The sequence below is a fragment of the Aspergillus homomorphus genome (assembly GCF_003184865.1).
Source record: "Aspergillus homomorphus CBS 101889 unplaced genomic scaffold BO97scaffold_20, whole genome shotgun sequence".
In the NCBI taxonomy this organism is placed as follows: domain Eukaryota; kingdom Fungi; phylum Ascomycota; class Eurotiomycetes; order Eurotiales; family Aspergillaceae; genus Aspergillus; species Aspergillus homomorphus.
This window is the reverse complement of record NW_020291906.1, coordinates 439,416-462,809: the sequence shown is the minus strand read 5'-3', so window position 1 is coordinate 462,809 and position 23,394 is coordinate 439,416. Positions and strand designations below refer to the sequence as shown.

The 23,394-nt window shown below is 53.1% G+C and overlaps 7 protein-coding genes across 7 annotated transcripts; 5 read left to right on the top strand and 2 right to left on the bottom strand.

The window, feature by feature from the left end:
• Positions 1-134: 134 nt before the first annotated feature.
• BO97DRAFT_405939 (putative cholinesterase) lies at positions 135-2,545 on the top strand. Its single transcript, XM_025695307.1, has one exon. It carries the CDS (start codon positions 159-161, stop codon positions 2,409-2,411), a length of 2,253 nt encoding a protein of 750 aa, XP_025551078.1. The 5' UTR covers positions 135-158; the 3' UTR covers positions 2,412-2,545.
• Positions 2,546-3,848: 1,303 nt separating this feature from the next.
• On the bottom strand, positions 3,849-5,544 carry BO97DRAFT_425221 (uncharacterized protein; the record flags this gene model as incomplete). The annotated part of the gene is made up of 2 exons (XM_025697050.1): positions 3,849-5,369; positions 5,434-5,544. 2 exons carry the CDS (start codon positions 5,542-5,544, stop codon positions 3,849-3,851), a joined length of 1,632 nt encoding a protein of 543 aa, XP_025551077.1.
• Positions 5,545-7,005: 1,461 nt separating this feature from the next.
• On the top strand, positions 7,006-7,953 carry BO97DRAFT_369870 (uncharacterized protein). The gene is made up of 3 exons (XM_025692751.1): positions 7,006-7,263; positions 7,318-7,531; positions 7,614-7,953. Exons 2-3 carry the CDS (start codon positions 7,425-7,427, stop codon positions 7,771-7,773), a joined length of 267 nt encoding a protein of 88 aa, XP_025551076.1. The 5' UTR covers positions 7,006-7,263; positions 7,318-7,424; the 3' UTR covers positions 7,774-7,953.
• Positions 7,954-8,698: 745 nt separating this feature from the next.
• Positions 8,699-10,825, top strand: BO97DRAFT_470762 (putative acetamidase; the record flags this gene model as incomplete). Its single annotated transcript, XM_025699980.1, has 4 exons — positions 8,699-8,739; positions 8,837-9,240; positions 9,294-9,764; positions 9,825-10,825. The coding sequence occupies 4 exons, from the start codon at positions 8,699-8,701 to the stop codon at positions 10,646-10,648; spliced, it is 1,740 nt and encodes a 579-aa protein (XP_025551075.1). The 3' UTR covers positions 10,649-10,825.
• Positions 10,826-11,801: 976 nt separating this feature from the next.
• On the top strand, positions 11,802-14,881 carry BO97DRAFT_443623 (uncharacterized protein). The gene is made up of 3 exons (XM_025698387.1): positions 11,802-13,054; positions 13,128-13,632; positions 13,690-14,881. Exons 1-3 carry the CDS (start codon positions 12,286-12,288, stop codon positions 14,426-14,428), a joined length of 2,013 nt encoding a protein of 670 aa, XP_025551074.1. The 5' UTR covers positions 11,802-12,285; the 3' UTR covers positions 14,429-14,881.
• An 83-nt stretch (positions 14,882-14,964) lies between these two features.
• Positions 14,965-17,923, bottom strand: BO97DRAFT_391455 (putative MFS transporter Fmp42). Its single transcript, XM_025693829.1, has 4 exons — positions 17,621-17,923; positions 17,147-17,567; positions 16,916-17,078; positions 14,965-16,862 (listed from the first exon to the last, which is right to left on the bottom strand). Exons 2-4 carry the CDS (start codon positions 17,544-17,546, stop codon positions 15,263-15,265), a joined length of 2,163 nt encoding a protein of 720 aa, XP_025551073.1. The 5' UTR covers positions 17,547-17,567; positions 17,621-17,923; the 3' UTR covers positions 14,965-15,262.
• Positions 17,924-19,894: 1,971 nt separating this feature from the next.
• On the top strand, positions 19,895-22,487 carry BO97DRAFT_391452 (Zn(II)2Cys6 transcription factor). The gene is made up of 9 exons (XM_025693828.1): positions 19,895-19,943; positions 20,031-20,059; positions 20,140-20,334; positions 20,390-20,700; positions 20,757-21,024; positions 21,078-21,536; positions 21,587-21,693; positions 21,753-21,852; positions 21,936-22,487. The coding sequence occupies exons 1-9, from the start codon at positions 19,933-19,935 to the stop codon at positions 22,070-22,072; spliced, it is 1,617 nt and encodes a 538-aa protein (XP_025551072.1). The 5' UTR covers positions 19,895-19,932; the 3' UTR covers positions 22,073-22,487.
• Positions 22,488-23,394: the final 907 nt, after the last annotated feature.

The following is a 23,394-nucleotide window of genomic DNA, read 5'->3' as shown; positions in this document are numbered from 1 at the left end:
GCCTTCCATTGCCCTTCCGATGACTCCGAGCACAGGAAAACTGTGCCTATGCGCAGTGTTCTCGCCGACCCTGTGGTCTGGCATTATAAAAGGATAGTTGGTGCCCTGCTGTTCTAACGTTCATCTGTGATCATTGGACGTGCTCCGCTTTCCTCAAGATGCAGTTACAAATTCTTGCGGGCACCTTGCTACTGGGCCGTCATGCTCTTGCAGTGCCAGCACCTTTAACAGCTGTCAAGAGCCATCCCCCCAATATCAACTCTCTGGGTACCCTCCAAACCTTGAAATACAACGACTTGGGCCCTCAAAACAATGGTACAGCCGCAGTCCTCGTCCATGATCATCTCTCGAGTTTCGAAGCACAAGCTCGCTGCTATTCTATTGGCGAAAGTCTTTACCTCGCCCAGGAATTATCACAAGCCAATGGTACAGAGCTAGCGTACCAACTCGATTATCTCGTTCATGTGCAAGACCTCCGGCCTAATGAAACGTTATGGGTCTCCCAGACCGCTCATAACGAATGCCGTGCCTTCTCCCTCGGTCACAGAGAAGTTGTTTCGGTGCCATGTGGCTCGAAGTTGCCTGCTCTGTGCACATCGGACGTGCGCCCTACGACGGATCAAGACAGAACAGCTGCGAACACGTCCAAGATTTCCATTGAGTCCGACGGGTATCGCATGACTGGCTACCGTGACGGACGCTCGTTTCGCTTTCTGGGTGTTCCCTTCGCCGATGCTCCTGTGAAAGAGCTGCGGTTTGCGCCTCCCCGCCCTTACTCTGGGCCCCGGGATATTGATGCGACCAAGATGTCCAACTCCTGCATCCAATCCGTGTCAGGCTATGGCACCTTGGACAACGGCGGCATATCCGAGGACTGCCTCTATCTAAACGTGTATACCCCTGTCCTCCCCGCGCAGACAAACAAGCCTCTGAGAGGCAAGCCCGTTGCTGTCTATCTCTATGGGGGTGCGTTCACCATGGGGACCTCAGCTATGGTGGACTACGATGGAGGTAACTTTGCCAGCCGCAACGATATTGTCGTTGTTACGCTCAACTACCGGGTTGGCGCTCTCGGCTGGCTCACTATCGGCAATTCAACGACCGGCAACTACGGTGTGAGGGACCAGATCATGGCCCTGAAATGGGTCAAACAGCACATCGAAGCATTCGGCGGAGATCCTTCCCAAGTCACGATCTTCGGCCAGTCTGCCGGTGGCCAGAGCGCGATTGCCCTGCTGTCTTCGAGCGCAGCCCATGGCCTTTTCAGTGGTGCAATCGTTCAATCCGCCCCCGTCGACCTCCCCTGGTTCACGCGCGGAGTCTATAACGATATCGTCACCCCTCGCATCTCCAGCGCCGTGGGTTGCAACGGCACCACCTCCGAGAACGCTCTACTATCCTGCCTCCGATCCATCCCCGCAACCAAGTACCTCGACAACAGCACTGAGTTCAAAGCTGCAACAGCCGCAACCGCCAAAGTCCTCGCCAATCAGTGGCTACACTCGAGCGACCTCCTCGCATCCATCGAGCCTATGCTTCCCATCGTCGACGACACTGGCAGTGGCGTGATCGACGACCAATTCCACACCCTCCTCTCGGAAGACCGCCTTCCCAACCGTGTTCCTGTCATATTCACGACCGTCGCCGACGAAGCCGCCCTCTACGTCAACGCCGAAGTGACCAAGAGCTTGGGGTCCTCCAAGCTGGCCCTCGCCGAGATCTTCACCCTCGCCTACCCTTCGTCGCTGGCCAAAGCCCTGATTGCCTCCAACGCCTTCCTCGTGAACCCCAACGACACCGATAGCGCCCGCAACGTCGCCGCGGAGGCCCTCACCCACAGCGAGTGGACTTGTCCACAATCCTATCTCCTGAACATCGCTACCACCAACATCACCAATGCCACCACCACAGCCCCTCAAAACACCACACTGCCCAAGCCCTTCCCCCACCTCTACCAACTCTCCATCCCCCAGGGTCACATCCAAACCATCGTCAACACGCCGCCCATCTGCTCTCCCAACCCAGACAAGAACGCGACCTGCCACTCCGCCGACGTGCTTCTGATTTGGGGCACCCTGAACAGCAAGACCCAGAACGTGAGCCCCTACTACAGCACGCAGGACATCCAACACTCGCAGCTCTTGAACGACATCTTCTCCGCCTTTTTCCGCACCCGCAACCCGAACCCCGACGTCGAGACCCTAGGCCTCCGTGGCCCCGCCTATCGCTACTCGTACGAAATCTTCGGTGAACGCGGCTACCACATGCCGGAATACCAGGGCAATAGCGACCGGGTCGTCGCGTCATTGGGCGTTGTGCCCGGTGTCACGGTTAATCCGGGTCGGACGGCCAAGTGTCGGGTGTTTGAGGAGCAGGGCTTCAGTTTCCAGAAAGCCGGGCTTACGATTTGATGCATTGATTTGTGTATGTAGCGAAGAGGCTTGTAGATAGTCGTGGTTCTCTGGGGAGGCGGCGTCGGTCAGAAGTGGCGATGCTATCCTCGGGAGCGGCGTCAGGCGAATGGAGACTAAACGAAAGACCGAGATGTATAGCTTCACTTATATAGTGGAAATGCTTATACTAAGAATTATATGGACTTATACAACGAGTAGTGGCCTCCTAATCAAACGGATCTTTGACAAGTTGAAAACTGCATTTCAGCAGAAGTTGAGACCTCACACGGACTAATCGCAAGCTTCCCAACACGTACGTAGATCCTCAATTTCGAATCAGGTTACGGTAAAGTCAGGACTCGACAGTGATTTGAAGTAGGGTGTTTGACGGTGGTCCTGCGAGGGGTGCTTGCTTGGTAAAGTAGTGTATTCCCCCGCATCCCGTGTCTTCTTCCGGACTCGACTCTACCGACTTCACAGACTGGACTACCTAGACTGTTCGGCCCAAGGGTTGCTACAATTTTCTGCGTGTTTCCCACGCTTACCCCAGGCGCCTAGTATTAATACCTTCGTTACCTTCGTGGCACGCAGCGCAACAAGACGATAACTCGCCTATCGACCCTCAAGACCTGCAAACTGCGACGGAGAAACTCAGTATCGAAGGCCAGTCGCATCCGTACACCAAGTGACCCTGAAAACCCGGATCTATGAAGGTTCTGTTCGATAACTCCCAGAGCAAATGGTACTACCAGTACGTCGTCCAGACACGGAAGGTATATGTTGACCTTCACAACGATCCGGATGAAGGAGATTTGTTCGTAGTTAAGGATTTTCGGTACCGGGCGAGAAAGACATGAGTGATATCGAGATTCATGTGCTTTCCAGCCCGGCGTGCAAAGACGTCACGTTCGCGGATAGCGTGCTAACTAAGTAGCTAGAGTGTCTTTCTCATTACAATAAATCCCCTTGTGGATGAATTGAAATATACAGTTATCCGTGATATATCTCAACACAGCCTGTAATTCTAAGTATCTTGCTTCCTACTCCTTCTACTCTAGGAGACTCCATGATCATAATCTTCGTAACGTCGTGATTCATAAGTAGTCAGCGGTCACATATCTCAACACCACCGGTAGAAAAGGAAAGAGCGCTGAAGTGAAGATGCCAAAGTCCCCGGACTCAACCATGAAATGCCTTAACGCTCTGTTCCCCGGGAACGAAACTGTAGGCTGGTTGCCCGGTCGATGTTTATCGATGCAGACGAGGCTATGTAAGTGATATCTCCGTGGTACTAACACCTGGAAGGAAGATCGAATGATATTGAAGGTGGATGGCAGTGCCGGCTGATGGATTTGGAGAGGACCAAGATTGGTTAGTTCCCAGACTCCCACACCACCCTCCGAGACAGACGGAAGGTATCGGCCGAGCTTGGGACATTGTGGAGCACCTTCTACTCTACCGATCGTACATGGATCGTCTCGATCTAACTGGATATTCCATATCGGGCATGCCCACGGGGACACCTCTCGCGGGCGGTGGAGCGGGTTGGGCCCATCGCGGTGAGCGGTAGGCTCCGCCTCCATCTCTCCCAGAATAACGCGCTGTACGGTCGGAGACACCCGGACTTGGGTAGCCTGGGCTCGGGTTGGAGGGTCGGTAGCTTCGACGGGCGTCATCGGCAGGAGTACACATGTCGACGTCGGGGTGGGGGCGGCCGACGTAGGGGTTGTTCATGCTCATGTTCACGTAGCGCGGAGGGGGTGGGGGGTGTGAATGGGGGTGCGGATGTGAGTACCGGGGCAGTTCCTGGTTGACTGGCATGACGGGAGGGTCGTTGAAGGGATGATCGTGGAAGATAGGGGCCGGAGTTCTGGGCTGCATGATGGGCTCCTCAGCGTATGCACGAGCCGGCCGGGTTCGGCGGCCTCCGTCGGAGTCATACGGTCGTCCTGAGTGGGAGTTGAGCATGTCGCGGTGGGTATAGGTTCGTCGGTGCGCTTCAGGAGAGAGTTCACGCTGCGGTTTCCGCGCGTACGCCTCATGTGAATGCCGACGGGCATGGGAGCTGTGCGGGTGTGTGGGGTGCAGGTGTCGGCTGTTGTGGCGGTTGGCCGCCTCTTGTGCCGCAGCTAGCGAGTCCTCGGATGAGGCATCTGAAGGATTGTGACCCGGTGATGTGGTCGGGCTGACCGGACGCGAGAAGGTAGCCCCGCGCTCACGTCCCCGGGCCTTGGGGGATGACTTCGCCCACATGGGCGGTGAGGGCGCTCGAGGTGACGGCTCGAACTCCTGAGGCGAAGGCGGAGGCGGACTGAAGTATGTGGATTGTACCCGACGCGTGGAGGTGGGAATTCCAGCGCTGCGGCGTCTTTGGTGACGGCTCGACGGTGCTGGCTCTTCCGGGGTGACATGGGCACGCTGTGCAGTTGTCCGACGACGACTGGGGAACGCTTTTGTCTCTTTGGGTGACGGGGCCTCATCTTTGTGCTGGTTGCTGAACTGATAGTGGTATGTGCCGAAATTAGGAGGCGATGCGCGCAGAATGTTCTTCTTCACATAGTCCATCTCGAACCGTCGGCTGACGGTCTCATGCCACTCCACCATTTCCGGGTCTGGGGATTCAGGGAAGGCTTCGCGGGGTATCGTCTTCGGAAAAGTGCCTCCATTCGGGTTGGCGATGTCCCAGAGTTCAACCGCACTCTGAAGGTATCGGCAATGCTCGTCCGGGTCTAGGAGCAATTGTATTGTCTGCCATCGCACGAAGCCGTTGGGTTGTAGCGCGGGGACGGAGGGAGGTTTATAGGCATCCGTCGTTGGCTGAATGCTGTGGAAGCAGCCCAGGCGCTGGTAGATGAAGGACAGAGCAGAGGATTTCGTTTGTAGAAAGAGCACATCATAATTTCCGCCGACCTTGCGATAGAAAGTGGCCATGCGCTCGGGCGTGAGATCAGCAGTTGCGTAATCGTCGAAGGACGACTTTCAGTAGACTAAATTTAGTTCTCATTCCCGGTCGCATATAACCCCCCGAGCTCGGACTTACAATGATTTGAGCGATCTCTAAACAGAGCTGTTCGAGAAGCGGGGCTGGACTCTTGTCTGGGTTAATCAACACTCCCCAAAAGCTCGCGCCCGGATCACGGGCGGAAAACATGGCCTAGCTACTGGGATTGGGCGCACGGGAGGGACATCTGGCAGCAGCAAGACAATGGCCACTGCATCAATGGGGTCGAAGAGGTAGAAGAATGGTGGGGGAAGGAGTCAAGCGGGAGGGGCAAGGCTGAAGAGAGAAATTCAGAGCACTGCCAGAGGGATAAGGTAGGTGAGTGAGTGAGCGAGTGAGTGATGCTGCTGATACTGCTGCTGCAGTCAGGCCGAGCAGCACCTTGCGATCCGCCTGGCGCATTGAATCCGGTTTAGTGCGCGGTCAGTCGATTAACAGGCAACGCCCGGGCGGTCAGGCACCCATTCGCTGATGCTCCACTGCGGGGGAGCCCAAAGAAAGAAGCTGTTGTTCAGAGGTTTCAATTGTTTCGGGCTTGTTTGCTGGCACTGCAAGAGCGTGAAGTCGACAACTCAATCCGCCTCATCTGCAGGTGAAGTGCAAACGAATCGCATGCAAGTGGAGCACGGAGGGATTCGGCGCTGGACGAAAGCCGATGCAAACCAGAAGCTGCATGAAGCCCGAACAAGCCAGAGACGAGATAACACAGAATCGTAGTAAATGATGAAAGCCCCGGCAGATGACCGGCAGGACGACCAAGCGAAAGGGAGGGGTCCTGGCGAACATTCCACAGCTGTATCACGATGCGTCATCAATCATTTTACTTTTCCTCTGTCTTTCCTCAAACTTTGCTTCATGCTTTACGCTTGGAGGCGAAAGTTCATCAGGGAGAAGAGGTGGAAGACTGACGGATAAGTAAGTTTTGATGAAGTAAATGTCTGGAGATCGACTACTGAACCATGGATGATGGCCCGGACCTTGTCGACACCTGAGGTATCTCCCGAAACCCCCTTGAGTACAGTACATACTTCACTGAGATAGCATCGGTTCGACGGTTCATACACCACCTTCGCCACCAAATGCACAAAACCTGAGTGGTACAGAAGACGCAGGTACTTCACAGATGCATACATCACACGCCTGAGCAGAGGGTTCAGTCAGTCAATGAATCCATGGATTTCTTCAGTGTATTAAGGTCACGGCATGTTCTCCCGTCTGGGTTGTGGCTGCAAATGATCCGCCGAAACAAGGCGCATAGTTCGCTCCTGTGGCACTCGGGGATCCTTGGATGAGAGAAACAGAGGGCAGGGCCAGAAAGGAGGACAATCGATAGTCGAAATACTTAACTAATCTATCTATTCTTAGTGTTGCAAGGAATTGCCCATTCCTACCATAGAGACAGATAAGTGTGCTTAAGTAAGTTCGTCATCTCGCAAGTGTAATTTTACCAGAAAAGCCGAGTATGGTAACTGAAGACTTCCTTTCATTGGTTCTCAGGGCTGTCACAACGAATTCTCCAGACAATGATTGGCAGGGGGTGACCGATTGAGGTGGTAACATTGCATTCCAACTTAGTTCCTCCTGCCATTCCCACCTGACACTATAGGATTCCGAGCATTCGGCCATTGTTTTGATGCTCTCTGGCAACCAAGCAGCCAACAATGTAGTAGTCGCCTGTTCTCCCTCCTAGTCTTCACAATCCCAATCATTTTGCTCTTCAACACGTCCCTATCGCTACTCATTCCCTTGAGCTGCCCAAGTCGACCGATCGTATCTCTTTCCTTATCCTTCCTTTCTTGTTTGTTTCAATTCTGCTCAGAGTTCGCGTGAAGCAGCAACTCTAAGTCCTTCCATTCGAGCCGTGACTAGGTACGCGATCTTCTCCCGGTAGCCGTCGATGCGCATACTGACTCCCGGTTGTAGGTCGCGCATCGACCTCGTCCGCTCGCTGGTTTTGTCCTTCGACCTCACATTTCGCCTTGTTGAACATATCGAGCTATAACCCATGTCTGCTAGTCAATAAGTGGAAGATGGCTCAAAATCGGGACCCAGCGTTCTGGCGACGCTTCTCCACAGCCATCCATCTGGATGAAGAATCAAAGGCTACCACTCCGGAGAAAGAAGTCACTCTGTGGTCGTATGTCTCAGACCATTCACATCCCATGCTCACGTCAAGACCGTGTTGTTCGGTTCGGTTGCTGACGTTCTGGGGCGTACAGAGATAATTGGATCAAGGGCCAGGAACGGAAGAGAAGACGGACCATTCTTTGCGGCTTCTTAATATTCTTCCTGACTGCTTTGTTTGTCGTTGGCGTCATCGTGGTGATCGTATGGCTCAATGCTCACCATTGGCTGCGAGAAGTGCCTAAGTCGACTTGATATGGCGGAGAATCGGGGTTTCGAGTCAAGGCCTGGGGGAATAGGAAGGAGCCTGTCGATATATGGTGCGGGTCGTGCATAATGAGCGGGTCTCATTGCAGTTACATCCTCTCTTTCAACGGCGGTCAATAGTTGATTTTCACGCAATGGGCGTTACATCTGAAGCTCGTCACTCTGTGCAGTACTTATAGATTTTGCTTCGCGGCGAGTCCTCGAGCGTGTTTGGACACCGAGGCTCTATCGGCGATGGTCGCATGTCAGTCCAGATTTCGCAATCTTAGCAGCATTTTCTGATATCAAGGTGCTTCTGTTGGATGATTTCGCAAGCAAGGAGGCGACAACTCTGCGATGAGATGTTTATCTGTAGGGTCACATTGTCAAATGAAAAGTCCAGCCGCACCTTTATTGAGGTTGAAGGCCGAATCCAGCTTCAAGTCATCCGCATGGACTTGCCCATTTTGGTAATCCTCGCGCCGGGAGCCGGCATGTTATCGGTGGTGAGCACTTAGTAAGTCAACCAACGTGTCACTCCTTCCAATGACCATATCTTGATTCTGCTCGCTGCGCTATGTGTTGGTCGAACAAGTTATTTCAATGTGAGTTATAAGAAGAGATAATCGGTAGAGCTTTCTCAAAATATGGAGTTCTCCGTATTCTTGCAGGGACAGGAACAGGCCAGTGCTCCAAGCTCTTTTAGTTATCCGGGGCTCGGCTGGTCCCCACGCTTATCAGCGGGTCGCCGAGCTTATCAATTGCCATGTCTCCGCATCTTGCGTCCTTCCCCGCAATAAAAGGCCGCTTTCCCCATCCCTACTTCTTTGTCGCCCATTTCTCTCTCTTTACTTTCCTTCCTTGCCTGGAAGTGTTCTGCTAGAGTCCCCACCTCTTCTCTTGGGCTTTGTGACTCAGAAGCGCAGGTGTCATCATGCTACCCCCCTTTGATTATCTCACATACCGTCGTCTCCGGTAAGTCGGTCGTGCCTCCTCTCCAAGCCATGAGTACATTACATTGCAAGCCGTGGGTAAAGTTCACATCCGAGCTTGGTCATTGATATTATCGCAGGGATCACAAGCGGAGAGAGCGAGCAGCTCGGTTTGCTTCGCTGCCGGCCGAATACCACACTCCCTTCACGGCCACTGACAAGGCGATCATCAACAAGCCGATCCAGGAGTTGGTAGAGGAGGTCCACGCTGAATCACTAGCGCCCCTCGAGGTTCTCCGCGCCTACGGCAAAGTAGCTGTCAAGGCTCATGAGAAGACCAACTGCGTGACCGAGCTTCTTCTGCCCGAGGCTGAAACATGGGTCCAGACGGAAGTCAACCTGCAGGGACCACTGGCGGGAATTCCCGTCTCACTGAAGGATTCGCTCCAGATCAGAGGATTCGATACCACCCTGGGATACACCAAGTACGCTTGTAAACCATACAAGGAAGATGGGCCTATGACCAAGCTTCTGAAAGATGCTGGTATGGGGTTCCTTGACTAGATCGCTGTAGCGCGTCGTGTCTAATCTTTCTAGGTGCTGTGCCTTATGCCAAGACCGCCCTGCCCGTGACGCTGTTGTCTTTTGAATCGGCCAATGCTCTTTGGGGTCCATGCCTCAACCCTCATGTACCCGAATACTCCCCTGGCGGTTCTACTGGTGGTGAAGGTGCCTTGCTGGCACTGGGCGGTCGCATTGGTATCGGATCTGACGTTGCCGGTTCTGTCCGAGTTCCCGCGGCCTGGAGCGGTATTTACTCCCTGCGCTGTAGCACTGGTCGGTGGCCGAAAGTCGGCGTGCATACCAGCATGGCGGGCCAAGAAGGTGTTCCAAGTGTCTTCAGCCCGATGGCTCGAACGCTGAATGATCTGACCTACTTCACCAAAGCTATTGTTGGAATGGAGCCGTGGAAGTACGATTACACCGTTCATCCCATCTACTGGCGGGAGGGTGAGGAACAGGAGGCCCAGACTAAGAGGCTTCGAATCGGTTTGATGAGCAGCGATGGTGGGTGGACCAGCCTAAACCTCCGAGCCAGCCAGGCTGACATTTGCTAACCACTTTCAGGTGTCATCCCCCCTACCCCGGCCATTGCGCGTGCCTTGTCGACCACAGCCACTGCTCTCATTGGGGCGGGCCATATAGTTTCGGAGATCAAGCCACCAGTCACGGCCGACCCGTTCACAGGCCTACATCTTGCCTCGCAGCTTCTCAACTCTGATGGTTGCGTCACTTTTAACTCTCACCTACACAGTTTCGAGCCCTCCGACCCGGGCGCGGATCAACTTACTCGGATTTCGAACCTACCCCGTCCACTGCGATACCTCTATTACCTCTGGGTGCGATACGTCCGCCGAGATGTCCAGTGGGCGAAGTTGATTCGCACCTTCGGTCCCAAATCGGCCGCCGAGCTTTGGAAGCTGACCGCGCAGCGTGAAACCTTCCGCGCAACCTGGCATGCCTGGTGGGATGGTGCATCACAGCAGTACGACTTTATCTTGTGCCCTGTGAACGCTACCCCGGCTCTCCCCCACAAAGCTATGCATGATGCGGTTTCATCTTGTGGGTACACCTTCCTCTGGAACTTGCTAGACTACACAGCGGGTGTGGTGCCTGTGTCGCACGTCGACGCGAAGAAAGACGCTCTCCCGGGTCCGTACAAGAAGGTTCTCAAGCAACTCGGGGCCGATGGGGCCCTGTCTCGCGGTGCCTGGAAGCATTACAATGCGACTAAGATGGCGGGATTGCCGACCGCGGTGCAGGTGGTAGGCCGCCGGTGGCAGGAGGAGAAGGTGTTGGGGTACATGGCGGCGGTTGAGGCGGCGTTAGACCAGTATCAGGACCCGATGACCGGCGAGGGCGGACGGTATCCTTTGATCGAGCTGGACTGAGATCCGACGTGGATTTACGTGAGGACTATGTGATATTTATGGATCACTGATGGTCCAGACCTCATTGTACTTATCCACACTGCATGAGCAACGGATTGGATTGGCGGCTTCTCCCAGTTTATCACATTCGCTATGATTCTCCACTCTCCTGGCCATGTATGGGCTACTCCGTCTGGGCCGAGGCCGGTATGATTTAAAGCTGTAATGATACCGAAAACTGGATGAGTAAATTTTTGAGTCCAAAGTAAGTATGGGGATGGCTTGCAGGCAAGGCGCATGTGAACATCGGTTCCTCGGATAGCCCACGGTGAAGTTGCCTTGGTAACTTTGGCATCTTGTTTGTAAACCATGGACGGGGTTTTCGGGATGTCCTTTTCCCGGCTGTCACATTGGCTCTACCGATGGATTAAGTCCATCAATCACCCAGTGACGGACCCGACTGACGACCAATAGGCCCAGTGATAGCATCAGTTCACTTTCCCAGTCGATGGTGCTCAAGCCGGAGTCCGACTGACCATTGACCGACCGAGAGACAGAAAGGGATCGAGGGCAGCGACAATCGGTTGACACTTTTCCCACCCCCGCAACAACCGGTGGCTCCGCGGAGTTCCAGACCTTGAATTGATCGAAATGACCCGAAGGAAGGATTCATTGGGGAAGAATCGATGAGGGAAGGGAAGCAATGAGGGCACTATTGAGCATTCATTCGCAGTTGACTGGCGACCTGAAGGAAAAAAAGAAAAAAAAGAGTACAGAGTTGAATGAAAAAGCCAGAGCTTGGCTGTGAAGTTCTCAGCTCAGTTCTTCTTTCTTCTTTTTCTCTTTCTCTCTCCCGCTCTCTTTTTGTCTGTGTCTGTCTTCGTCTTTGCTCTTGCTCTTGCTGTCAATTCAATTGGCTGTTGGACGCTTGCTGCGGATTCATCTCTGTGGTTCTGGGTCTTGTGCTGAATCTTTCTGCTTTGTGGAGATCAGTTGAGAAGAAGAGATTGCTGTTGTACTCGGAGAGCTTCCGAGCTTGTGGGGGACGATCATTGAAGAATCGATCGATCGAGTTGTTGGTCTCCGTCGCCGTCGCCGCCCTTCCCGTCTGCTGCTTGGCTTCTCTCTGTTTTCTCTCTCCGTCTTCTCTTTCTCTCTTTCTCTCTCTCTCTCACACACACACACTCACACAAACACACACACTCTCTCCCTTCTCTCCCTCTTACTCTCTCACGCTCTTCTCCCCTAAATTCTATTCTCTTCTCTCTCCCTTCTCTTCTTCACCTCCTCTCCTCGCCTTCTTTCATTTATTGATTTGTTCTCGTCACCTCTCTCCCTGTCGCTAGTTCAAATCCTCTCCACTCTTTACCTCTCAATCAGATTCTATCAACAAACACCGCCTGCAGATTTCGTCCTCTGCCGATCTAGACCGCCGGAACTTGCCCCCATCTTCTCCCCTCCCGCTCTTCTCCCCCTCGATCTCGGCCCCGGTCCACAGCCTTATCCTTACTCCTATCCGAGACAACCTTCGCCTCCTGGCGCTATAACTCAAGGAATAACTGCCGTCGGTTATCGTCACACGCGCTTGGTTTGAGCTGCAGGATGCTGTCCGTGGCTTCGGTTAAGAACTGCGGTCTTTGTCGATACCTATACTCCTGATGTGCGATGACCTCAGAGCAATGACTTCCACCAAAAGCGCCACCTCCGCACGAAAAAGGGACGCCATTCATTTCGTCAATGCGCGTCCAACCTCCGAAAATGAGCGATTGAAGATACAGCGTCTGGTTCGCGCCCACGTCGGCAAATGGATTTCCGACCAGACCAAGGATCGTTCGGCTCTGCCCGACTGTCCGAACACCAGTGGACGCTGCAACGCCGACCCCGGTCCCCACGCCACCAGCAGTAATGGCCGCAGTGTGACCTGTCAGTCTACCTCCTCCAGCGAGGAGTCAGCAGGATACTTGGATCAGACGGTCTTGGATAGGGGTTACTTGACCCCCCCGGCCACTTCTCCGCTCAGCTCCTCCGCCTCTTCCTCCCCGTCACCCCCACCTCTCCCTAGCCAATATCTGCACAATGTATCGCCGTCCATTCGATTCGCTCCCTCCGATTCCATCAATTTGCAACTTATCCGATCGTCGAGCCGAAGCCCGGTGGATCATCCCATGACTGAGGCCGATCGATCCAGTCCGGACAATATCTCTCTATCCGCCCCGCACAAGTCGCGACCCGGGCTGTTCGGATCTCGACCAAATTCTTCGGAGTCGGATGAGGGGTCTCGCGCCTTGTTAATGACTTCGTCAAGCTCGTGTTTCACCCCGGGCTATGTCGATATATTTGGCGCAGGTCGATTCGATCCGTTCCAGACACATCCTGTGAACTCGCTGAACATGTCAAAGAATGAAGTCGTGGCTTCGGAATATTATTGTTTGTGGCCCTCTTCCCTGGCTATCACCACCTCAGACCTGGGCACAAGATAGACTAACCTCATGGTGTATAGGCCTGGAAGTCCTCTGGCCCGGCCTCACCCCGGTTTCACCTGGCCATGACGCTAATCCCGCTAGCACCAATTGGTTTCCGCTGGCGTTAGCTGACCCGACCTTGTTCACGGCCTTTGTCTTCGGTTCACTATCCCATAAGAGAGTCCAATGGTTGAAAGGCACGATTCCGGCGCACGCTTTCCTACCCTCCGAGCAACAAATGCTGCAATTGTGCGAAACGGAAACCATTCGGAATGTGACGCGGGAGGTCAGCGACCCCACCCGGGCGGTCTGCGATGCAGTTATTCTCAGCGTCATCTGCATGGCGCACAATGTGGCCGACAATGAGCATATGAAGGGCCAGAAGCTGCCGTTTACTGCTCCGATGCAACGATTGCAGTGGCTAGACATCTATAGCAGTCTTCCGCCTAATCTGGTGCATATCAAGGGCTTAACTCAGATGGTCAAGATGCGTGGCGGTCTTGAGAACCTGACTCTCCCAGGTCTGGCCCCAACTTTATGTTTGTAAGTATCTATGAGTCGGCAGTTGTTCACATCGACAAAGGCTTACACCACGTTTAGCTCCGATCTCGTCACTTGCAGCACTTTTCTCTCGCCGCCTGTGTTTGATTTCATGCCTCTGCGCGAAGAACGGAAGGGTCTCACGATGCAAGATATGCTGGGTTACAGCATGGTAGATGTTGAGCGTCGGTTTGGTCCTTTGCGCGAGATTGGGTTCACATCAGAAATGGTGGAGGTGTTCTACGGCATGCAAGCTTATATCAAGCTTGTTGAGTCCCACATGACAACGCAGCACTGCAACCCAGATTATTCGCTTCTCTCTGACCAGCGGAACCTCGTGCACTACAATCTACTCTCCCTTCCTGCCCTCAGCTCATTCGACCGGTTTTCGGACTACCAACCCCATGAGATCATGTATGAGATCTGCCGGCTGGCCGGTCTCATCTTCGGCGTCGGTGTGGTGCTACCGCTTCAAGCCCAGAGCGCGCCACTAGCACAGCTCGCCACATTTATCCAGGAAGCCTTGTACATCTCCAAATCTCCCTTCTCCTGGGACCATCCGCAGGCTCGCACCGCTCTGTTCTGGGTCCTTTTTCTCGGCGGGATAGCCGCGGAAGACCGGCCCGAGCGCGCCTGGTACGTCGAGCTCATCAGTCAAGTGGCCGGCAGCCACGGCATCTACACCTGGGATGAAGCACGCAAGATCCTCCGTGTGATGCTCTGGTATGACCGAGCCTGTGAACGCGGAGGCCGGAAGCTGTGGCTTGAGGTGAAGCGGTCGGGTCTCTCGTCCTCTTAAGCACCAGTCTTCTTCCCAAGACATGGACCTCCTTCAAGCTCTCAGCAATCACTGGCCTTTCTACTCTCCTTCCGACCCTGCTCTCAACCGCCAAGCACTCATTCACAAGCTTACCTCAAGCCCCAACCCCAGACCAGAGAACAACGGAGGAAACAAGCACCAACCCTCCCTCCCTACCAACACCCCCACCTGAAACTAAATATACTATACGACTTTACGAAGGTTACGAAGCAGCCGACGAACATGGCGAAAGCGAAGAGCGAGTCGTCCCTGATCACGCTCTCGCAGTCCACCACTCCCTTCTTGTAACCACTACTTTATCTATAACCCTTTTTATTTTATGTTTTACTGTCTTTTCTTAGTCTTGCCATCGTTCTTCGGCAATTTTCTCAGTCGTTGCTTATTCCCACGATCAATCTTGTGATACTATAGATATATTTTAACTAACCGACTAATTTGACACATTCCCGGAGTGAGAAGCACAGCAAGCCTGCGGTTTTTGTGTAGACGCTATACATAGATTTTGCAGTTGTGGCGGGGAAGAAAAAATATTTTTTTCTACATGTAGTCTGGTTGGAATCTTGGCTAAAGTACATCAATCCTCACGAAAAACAACAACAGGAATGAATAATCAAGCGCGGGGGAAATGTAAGGTGAACGATGCACATTGTTGCCTTGTTGCTCTTGAGCATGGTACGGACTATAGAGAAAATAAAGTAAGCAGCGGGACCTGCTAAAGGAAAGAGCGTGCGTGCGTGCGTGCGTGCGTAATTCGTAAGCTGCAGTAGGTAGGTAGACATGACGTGTAGAATCATCATAACATAATAATCATCATCAATCATGGTTGCGAGTGGTCCCGTACAAAGCCGTTGACGCATCATTCCCTTGACGGAGCAATGGCTCGCGTTCACGCTGTTGGTGATGGCCCCAATCTCTCGTGTCAACGCCATCGTGCAGGCCTGGAACGCTGAGACCGTTCTCTACGACCTCGGTGGTGGTTGTTGTTGTTGTTGCGTTCGTTGGTCCGGAGGATCCGTCAACGAGTTTGTGGCTCGTGGCCATGCGGCGGGCTTGCCAGCTGACGAAGGTGACCAGGGCGACGCCTACCAGGAAGGTGGTGCCTGTTAGCAGGGCGTTGACGGGGGTGGGGTCGCGGTCGAAGACGGTGAAGGTTAAGGCGTCGAGGCCGGCCTGGGCGAAGTTGCCCAGCCCTGCGAGGCAGATGATCAGGCCGTAGACTTTGCCAAAGGTCTGGAAGCCGAAGACCTTGGCGGCGTAATCTGAGACGGCGGTGTAGTAGAAGGGGCGGTACAGCACGAAGAGCGCGATGTTGCCGTAGCCGGCTTCTAGGGTTGGGATGCAGCCTAGGATGCCGATTAGGGTGGCGGTTGCGACTAGCGTGAGGAGCACCGATGGGGTGCCGGCGGAGTCCAAGATCGTGCCGATGAAGGGCACCGACAGTAGCCCGCCTAGCGGGAGGAGGATGTCGAAGGACGAGTTGAGCGTTGCGGCTTGCTCTGGCGAGTGCAGGAGGTACGTGTATTGCTGGCGGATGGTTGCGACGAAGTAGTTGATGCGCAGCATTTGGAGGACTGTGAACAGCGTGATGAGGATGAACCACGGCGTGCGGACTTGCGCGAGTGCTGACGAGCCGTGGAGGGCGCCCCAGACGCCGCCTGCGGTGTGCGGTTTGTCGGACTGGCTGGTGGTGGTTGTGTCGGTGGTGTTTGTGGTGCTGTTGTTGGTGATGTGGATGGGCTCGGGGGAGAGGGCGCGTTGGAGTGGAGGGATGTCGTCGGTGGGGGCTTGTGGTTGCAGGGTGGGAGAGGAGAGGAGGTCTTGGATCTGGCTGACAACGCTTTGACGGTGCAGGCGTCGGTCGTTGCGCTGGCGCTCGCCTTCGTGGCGGTCCTGGATCGCGTTGTCGACATGGTCTGTGGCCTCGGCCACGATGTGGGCTTGCGCTTCTTGGACGAGTTCGCCGGCGGTCTTATATGAGGTTGCCGGCATGATAGTGAGTTGGGCGGTGATGATGAAGATGGGGACTACCAGATAGAGAAGGAAGAACCTGGTCGAGGTGAATGACCCCTCTGTGCTCTCGTTAACAAGTCGGAATATGAGAAAGAGGGCGCTGGAGGCATCAAAAGCGCCGGTCAGTGTAGACAAGATGAGGCCGGACCGCGTCGGGAAGGTGTTTGAAAGGTGGAACGAGGAAATAAAGACAAACGGTCCGCCAAGGGAGAGAAAGAGGTATCCGGGAATGTAGCCATCGAAGGGGACTTTGTCAGAGAGTCCGAAAAGTAATGAACCCAGGATAAGAGAAATGCTGCCAATAATGCCGCAGACCCGCGGGCCGTAAGTGTCGAGGATTGTCCCAACTGGAAGAGCAAAGACGTTGGTTGCGACAGCGGCGATGGTGAACATCAAATTCAACCTGGGAAAGACTTTAGCTATGTTGTGGATCATACGATGGTTTGAAGCATATACCGAAGCTCTTGCCCGTAGCATACGTCAGAATTGTTGTCAAGCTCTTCTTGCGAACACTGGTCCCGGTAGACACCCTCTCTGATCAAAACCGGCTTGATGGCTGCGAATCCAAAGACTATGCCCGCAGCAAGTAGACAATAAAGTACTGCTATGCAAACCTGCACTGCATCGATGTTTAGTACTTAGATACGAGGGGCAGGATGGGGTATTGTAGTGACATGTAGCACTCACAGATGCGTTTGGTATGGCTCACTTCAAACGCCCCCGTGGTCTCCCGGCCACCGGGCCACTCCTGCACTTTTGGTGCAAGCTGCTCAGGCGCAGACTCCTCCCTGTTCACCGCATTGAGCGTAGTGATCTTGGGTGACGCGGCTTGAAGAGGTGGGTTTTGCTCACTTGTGGGCTCATCCACAGTGGCCTGCCCCCATGCTGGTCCCGCATACGGGTTGAAATTGAGACGATGTCTGAAGGAATGACGACTAATATTGGACCTGAATGAAGACGATAAGGAGGGCTCTGGCAGATCATGGTAGCTTTCCTCGTCCTCGGAGTCTCCTTGATAAGGCTGATGACGGAATGCAGCTGGATTCTGCTCCCAGGACTCTAAGTAGGAGACGCGGTTGAGAGACATTCTATGTAGCAGTTCACTGGCCTGGTCCGTCAGTCATGCTCAGACCAAGTCTGTCTGTAAGTCGCGATCGTTACCTGCGCAAAGACTACCCCAAAACTCTTCTCCTCCGGTGTCTTCCCGTCTTATATATTTAGATTCAGTTTGGTTGTGTCCGTCAAAGACCAGCTATGGTAATGATGGCTGGTCGATGGTGGAGTCGACCCGTTACGGCCCGTAGACCCAGATATGATGGGCGGGAAATGTGTCTGACTCGGGATGGTGTCGAACAACGGTGGGGGTGACCATATATAGCAGCTAGACAAGAGACAGGGGTATCCAGGCGAGTTTGAGATATCAATGGGCGTTTTGCAAGCAAAGAATCAGCACGTCAAGCCGAGTTGGCAAGTTGCAGGCCAGGGCCAAGCTATGAGGTAATGAAAGCGGAGAGAAACCCCGGTCCGTCACCTGACTCCCCAATAGGAAGCTGCCCTGCACCATTAGTCATGGTAGTACAAGCACGCACTTCATTGAGTATACATACAGTGTAAGGTACTCCGTACTGTTAACACTGTCACTCTAACTACAACATCATCGAATTTCTTCACTCTCATCACCTGCACTTCAACCCGCATGGTCTTTTCCTGTCGGCAACCCCAGCCACAAATGCACCCTCTCCTTGATCTGTTCCATGATCAAGCCTTCCTCCTGGTCTAGCCTTTTCTCCCGCTCGCAAAAGCAAGTCGTGCTAGTTCCTGTTACTGCTACTGCTGCTGCTACTGCTGCTGCTGCTATTTGGCCAGACTCGGTCACCCTCCGATGGGTCTGGAGCAAGATCCACCTGTCAATTGGCTCACATAGCTTTCGGCTCCATTGTTAACTTTCACGTCAAACCTAACTCGGATGAGCCTGGCCTAGGCCAAGTGGCGTCAGGCTTCTTTCTTGAAATCACCCACTCCGTACCTAATTGACCCCCTTTGAGCGACCAACTCCTGCGCACGGCTGATATCTAAAGCACGCAAGCATTCATATCACGTCTTAATACCCCTGCATCAGATCTACACCTCGCCATGACCATGTCTCCTTTGGCAAGGGCGGCTGCCATTATGTGCTGCCAACCCTGCAATTTACTCGGGTCCAGAGCTCAGATTACTGGTCTCTTTCTTGGCTCCGGGACAGTACAGTCTGTCATAATTCTCATGCAGATAGTTTGTCTGGTAGAAACATTCTGCATCACCTGATTCGTCAAATACGGAGAGACGCCGCCAGCAAAGAAAATACTGTACTTCTGAGCGCGGCAGGAAATTGATCCAGAGGCAAACAAACCCCGACATTGCAGAGATGGATGAATCGTCCATCAGGGTTGCAAGATGCATCACGAAGCATACGCCACAGCCCTGTGTGGACGAGGGTTGACCTTACAGCAACATATCGCTCCACGCCAATCACAGAGCTAGCCACCGTGATGACTAGCCGGGCGCCAGTGAAACCACGGGTGGTAGGCCCGTCTGGTAGTGGTCGAATGACTATTCTTCGGAAGAAAATGCAGATTTGACATGACTATGGGCCCAGTCTTGATAAGCGTCACCAAGAGCTTTGTGGCTTGCCGTCGGTTTGACCCCCTAGGACGATAACACACCATACCCAATTCAGAATGCAAAGCCAGCTCCATCAAAAGGCTGAAGGATGAACGGGACTTCTAGACAAAATTCGCAATAAAAAGTGCCGAAATGTTGCTCACTAGCTCGAACCGAAACGCTCCGGTGCGGGTGCCCTTCCAAGTTAGCTTGCGAGTATTTTCTGCTTCGGGCAACGATCAGACGCGGCTGTACCAATCTCCCTGCGCTTGTCGGAGAACAGCAAAGACTAAGGAACAGGCAACGGATGGCTTCATCTGCTGCAGCTCTCTGTCTTGTGCCATCCTTATCCCACCTAGGAAACAAAATGAACGCGTTACGGTGGGCTGTCGTCGCCCTCTCCTGGTTAAAAGTGTCTAGTAGGCTAGAGACGCCCCTGAACGAGCACCAGGAGCCGTATGATACTGGGCTCCAGTGTTCGCGCTAAAAATGGGATCTGCTCCCTTAATCTTCATCTATATAGGGCTTTGCTTTTACCCTTTCGCCTCTCCCTCCACTTCTTAGTTTGCGTTTGCAGGCCATGGCGAGCTCCGCTCCGCACGAACCATCCTCTGTTGGGCAAGTAACCATTTGAACGTTATTCGACCCATCTTAATCATCGTCTCTGGGGCGGTCACCTCCTAGCTGCATCTTAGTAGGCCTGGACTATTGTTGCTGCTGGGCCTTTACTTTTTTTAATACCTCATGTCAATGGCCTTGTCTGGTTGTCGACCTGGCTGATTTTACAGGGCTACTCCGATAACCAGCCAGAGTACAGATCTGAGCACAACGTGATGAGGGGATGGTGAGTTATATTGGACTATTCCTCCACGCCATGATGCTGTGTGCGTGTGTTAAAATGCTCACCCTAACGCCGCTGCTCTCGCTTTAGTCTGACCTGCCGCCAGCGCCATATCAAATGTAATTTCTCCGCGGGCCCATCGCTGTCGGCCGACAGTCTCTATCATTCCACTTCAAGTCACCTAATGTTTTGGCACCAGGTGACAAGACCGAGGACCAGTGTCTTCGCTGTCGGCGATCGGGACGAGAATGCATACCCGCGCCTACAAAACCAGAAGAGGTCACTTTTCGCCATGGCCAGAACCCTTCGCTGCGACCCAGCGGTCCCCCGCGATACGGAGAGAGTGACCTCGTGTTTCCAACCGACCAAGTGTGGGTTTCGTTGCCGACTCAAGGTTCGTGTCGACTCGAGAGGGAGAAGGGCATTTCCACTGATGAACTACAATGAAGTTTCTTTCGAAGATGAAACAGACCGAACTGCGGCGGATTATCGAGTGGTGTCCCTGGATGGTTCGCCCTTTCACCTGAAACATGCGCCCGAAAACTTACCTTCGTCACCCAACGGGGCGCTGCACTCGCCTTTTGCCTCGCATTCGCTTCAGTCTCCTAACTTCGCAGGACCATCTCGAGCTCGCTCGGTTCAGCGCCCTGTTGTCCCACACATACCCTTCCCGTCGACAGATTTTGCCAGCGCACAGAAGCTGCGTAGTTTCAACGAAGCCTTCCTCCTCCGACATTTCCGAAAGACACTCGGTCCCTGGGTGCTATACCCCCGTCTTGTGCCACGATTGAACTTCAGCTAATTGACGGTTTACAGCTAGACGTGTGCGATAGTCAGAGTCATTTTTCCGTGGATGTGGCCGAACGAGCACCCGCACACCCTCTCTTGTTATACGCGTGTCTCGCCATATCAGCGCGCCATCTTTCTTACACGAACAACACCGTTCCGCCAGAAACTGCAGATGGATATCATGAGCGATGCATTGAGATCCTCAAGACGGTTCTGGAAAACAGGGACTACGGAATCAGCATTGATATACTCCTTACTTCTACCGTAATTCTACGGTTTTTCGAGCAGATATCCTGTAAGTCAGGCTGGCCGCAAGATATTCACAACATGCTCACGTATCATGCACAGCTCACAGTCCCTCGAATGACCTCCAAAGTCACCTTCTCGCCGGTTCCGTATATATCAGCTCCCAACTAGACTGTGCCGTATCTGGGGGACTTGCAGAAGCCTCTTTCTGGGTCTTTGTGATGCAGGATATACAGTTCGCGTTGATGTTTCAAAGACCTTTACGTTTGACTTTGAGTCCGTTCGCAGAGAAGCTTTATCCTGCATGGCAACACAGGACGGCTCAGGATGACCGGGACTGGACGCATAAAGCCATCTGGCTTCTCGCGGAAACAATCAACTACTGTTATGGAGCAGAAAACTCGGTACACATAGATCCGATTGATGGCAATGCTTTGAGGCAACGAGTTAATGCCTGGGAAAGGATGAAACCAGACACATTCAGGCCGTTACACTATTCCGGCCGAGATCCGGGATGTGGAAGGCCTTTTCCAGTCATCTGGTTCACCAACACATTACATGGTACGCCAAAAGGATTTCTTAGGTATGATCTGGGCTGACAGCCAGTCTAGCTGCGGCAATACAACACATCTCTATGGCCAAGATCTTGTTCCAGCAACATGAGCTTCAAGCCATGCAACCGATGCCACAGATCAGAGAGGCCATCCAGGGATTTGAGGTTCGTTAGCGACTCTGAACCGCAAGTCTTCGAATTCTAATAATATCGCTTTAATATAGGACGAAATCATTCTTAATCTGGGAACCATTTTCGGCATAGCCCTGTCGGCAGAGAATGATCTAGCCTTACGGATCATGGCAGGGCATGCACTCTGCGCATGTAAGTCATATAATCGTGGCGATGATTGCTATTATTTATACTGCTTCTTAATCTAGAGTTAGTAATTAACAGTAAGCTTGCAGGCGGTACTTGGATCCGTGACTCGCTGGCTCAAACATGCCTACTGGATCTTTTACGCAGGACAGAGGTCGAGAACGGGTGGCCTTGGGCATTTGTTATACAAAAGCTCAGTCAAGAATGGCACCAGACTGCAAGATAACGACCTGAGCGTCAGGCACACTTCGAGCTTCAAATTGTGTCGATCGCATACCTTCAATCGGCTGGACAACTGCTGAATTACAGTCGAAGATCGCTGGCTCATATGTCACAGAACTTCAGGTTTGTTGCATCGAGGCTTGCGCCGCTTATTTCCGGCGCCACCCGGTGGCCAGCAATGCTCGGCCGGCCCGACATCATGGCGCTTATTTGCAGACTGCATATGATCAAGGGGCAATCACAGAATGTCCCGTCTGCATAAGCAAAGAAATGCACGCCTACTTTGGCGGCAAGACGAGCGAACACATCACGATTGTGTTTAAGTCAGACGTCTGCCCTATTTACTCCCTACAGCAACCGCGGAACGTTGCAATCCGATTCAAAAAGTTATTTCCTTTATGATACCATAGAATCTCAGGACATGAAAGTACAGTACACGCGCACAGTCCTAAACACCAGCCCAGACATGTCATGGGCTAGTTGTAGTAAATACCAAGATGATGATGATGATACAAGCTAGGAATTTCCCCTCAAACTTCTTCTTAGCACCCTCTCATCTCCCCAAGTCCAGATCCTTACTTTCCACAAAAAATTATCCCAAACCTTGTAAGACAGGATAAATCACCCCTTCACTTTACCCGTCAGCAACCCCATCCCCAATAAATCAGCCTAACAAGCAAGCAAGCTAGCTATCCCGAACCACAACAAGAAATCAGGCTCATTAGACAGACTACCAGTTAGCGCAAGCAAAGCAATTTACCCGGTTCCTATCTAAATTAAATCAACAAAGCAAACCACGGAAAAAGGAGAACCCCCACGACAACGGCAGCCGGCCCGACTCCCGACTCCCGACTCCCCCCACGCCCGCCCGCTCATAAACGACCTCACGTGGACAGTACCTCCTATTCCTATTCGCAGGAATAACTACGGTAATGCAATGAGAGTAGGTAAGCACGGCATACAGCCCCTGCACCATAGGTACCAGGGTAAGATCGAGAAGGATAAGGGCTCGACGCCCCCACGTGATGGACGGGGTTCGTTGATCTTCAAGGGTCAAATAGAGGCTGATTGAGGTTGAATTGAGGTAAGAGGTGGGTTCTGCGTTGGGTGGACAGACAGGGATCATCCTTGATGATTCTTAGAGTTCTTACGGTGTGGATAGTGACTGCGGTGCGGGTGCGGGTAGGCTGGGATTTTTTCATATATACTATTTATTATCTTAATTTGGGTCGGAAGCTGGAATGGGGTGTTTTTTTTTTTTTTTTCCTTGGGTTTTATATATCTTATTAAACTTGAAGCTGGATGGGTTATTCTGTTGGATGGAGG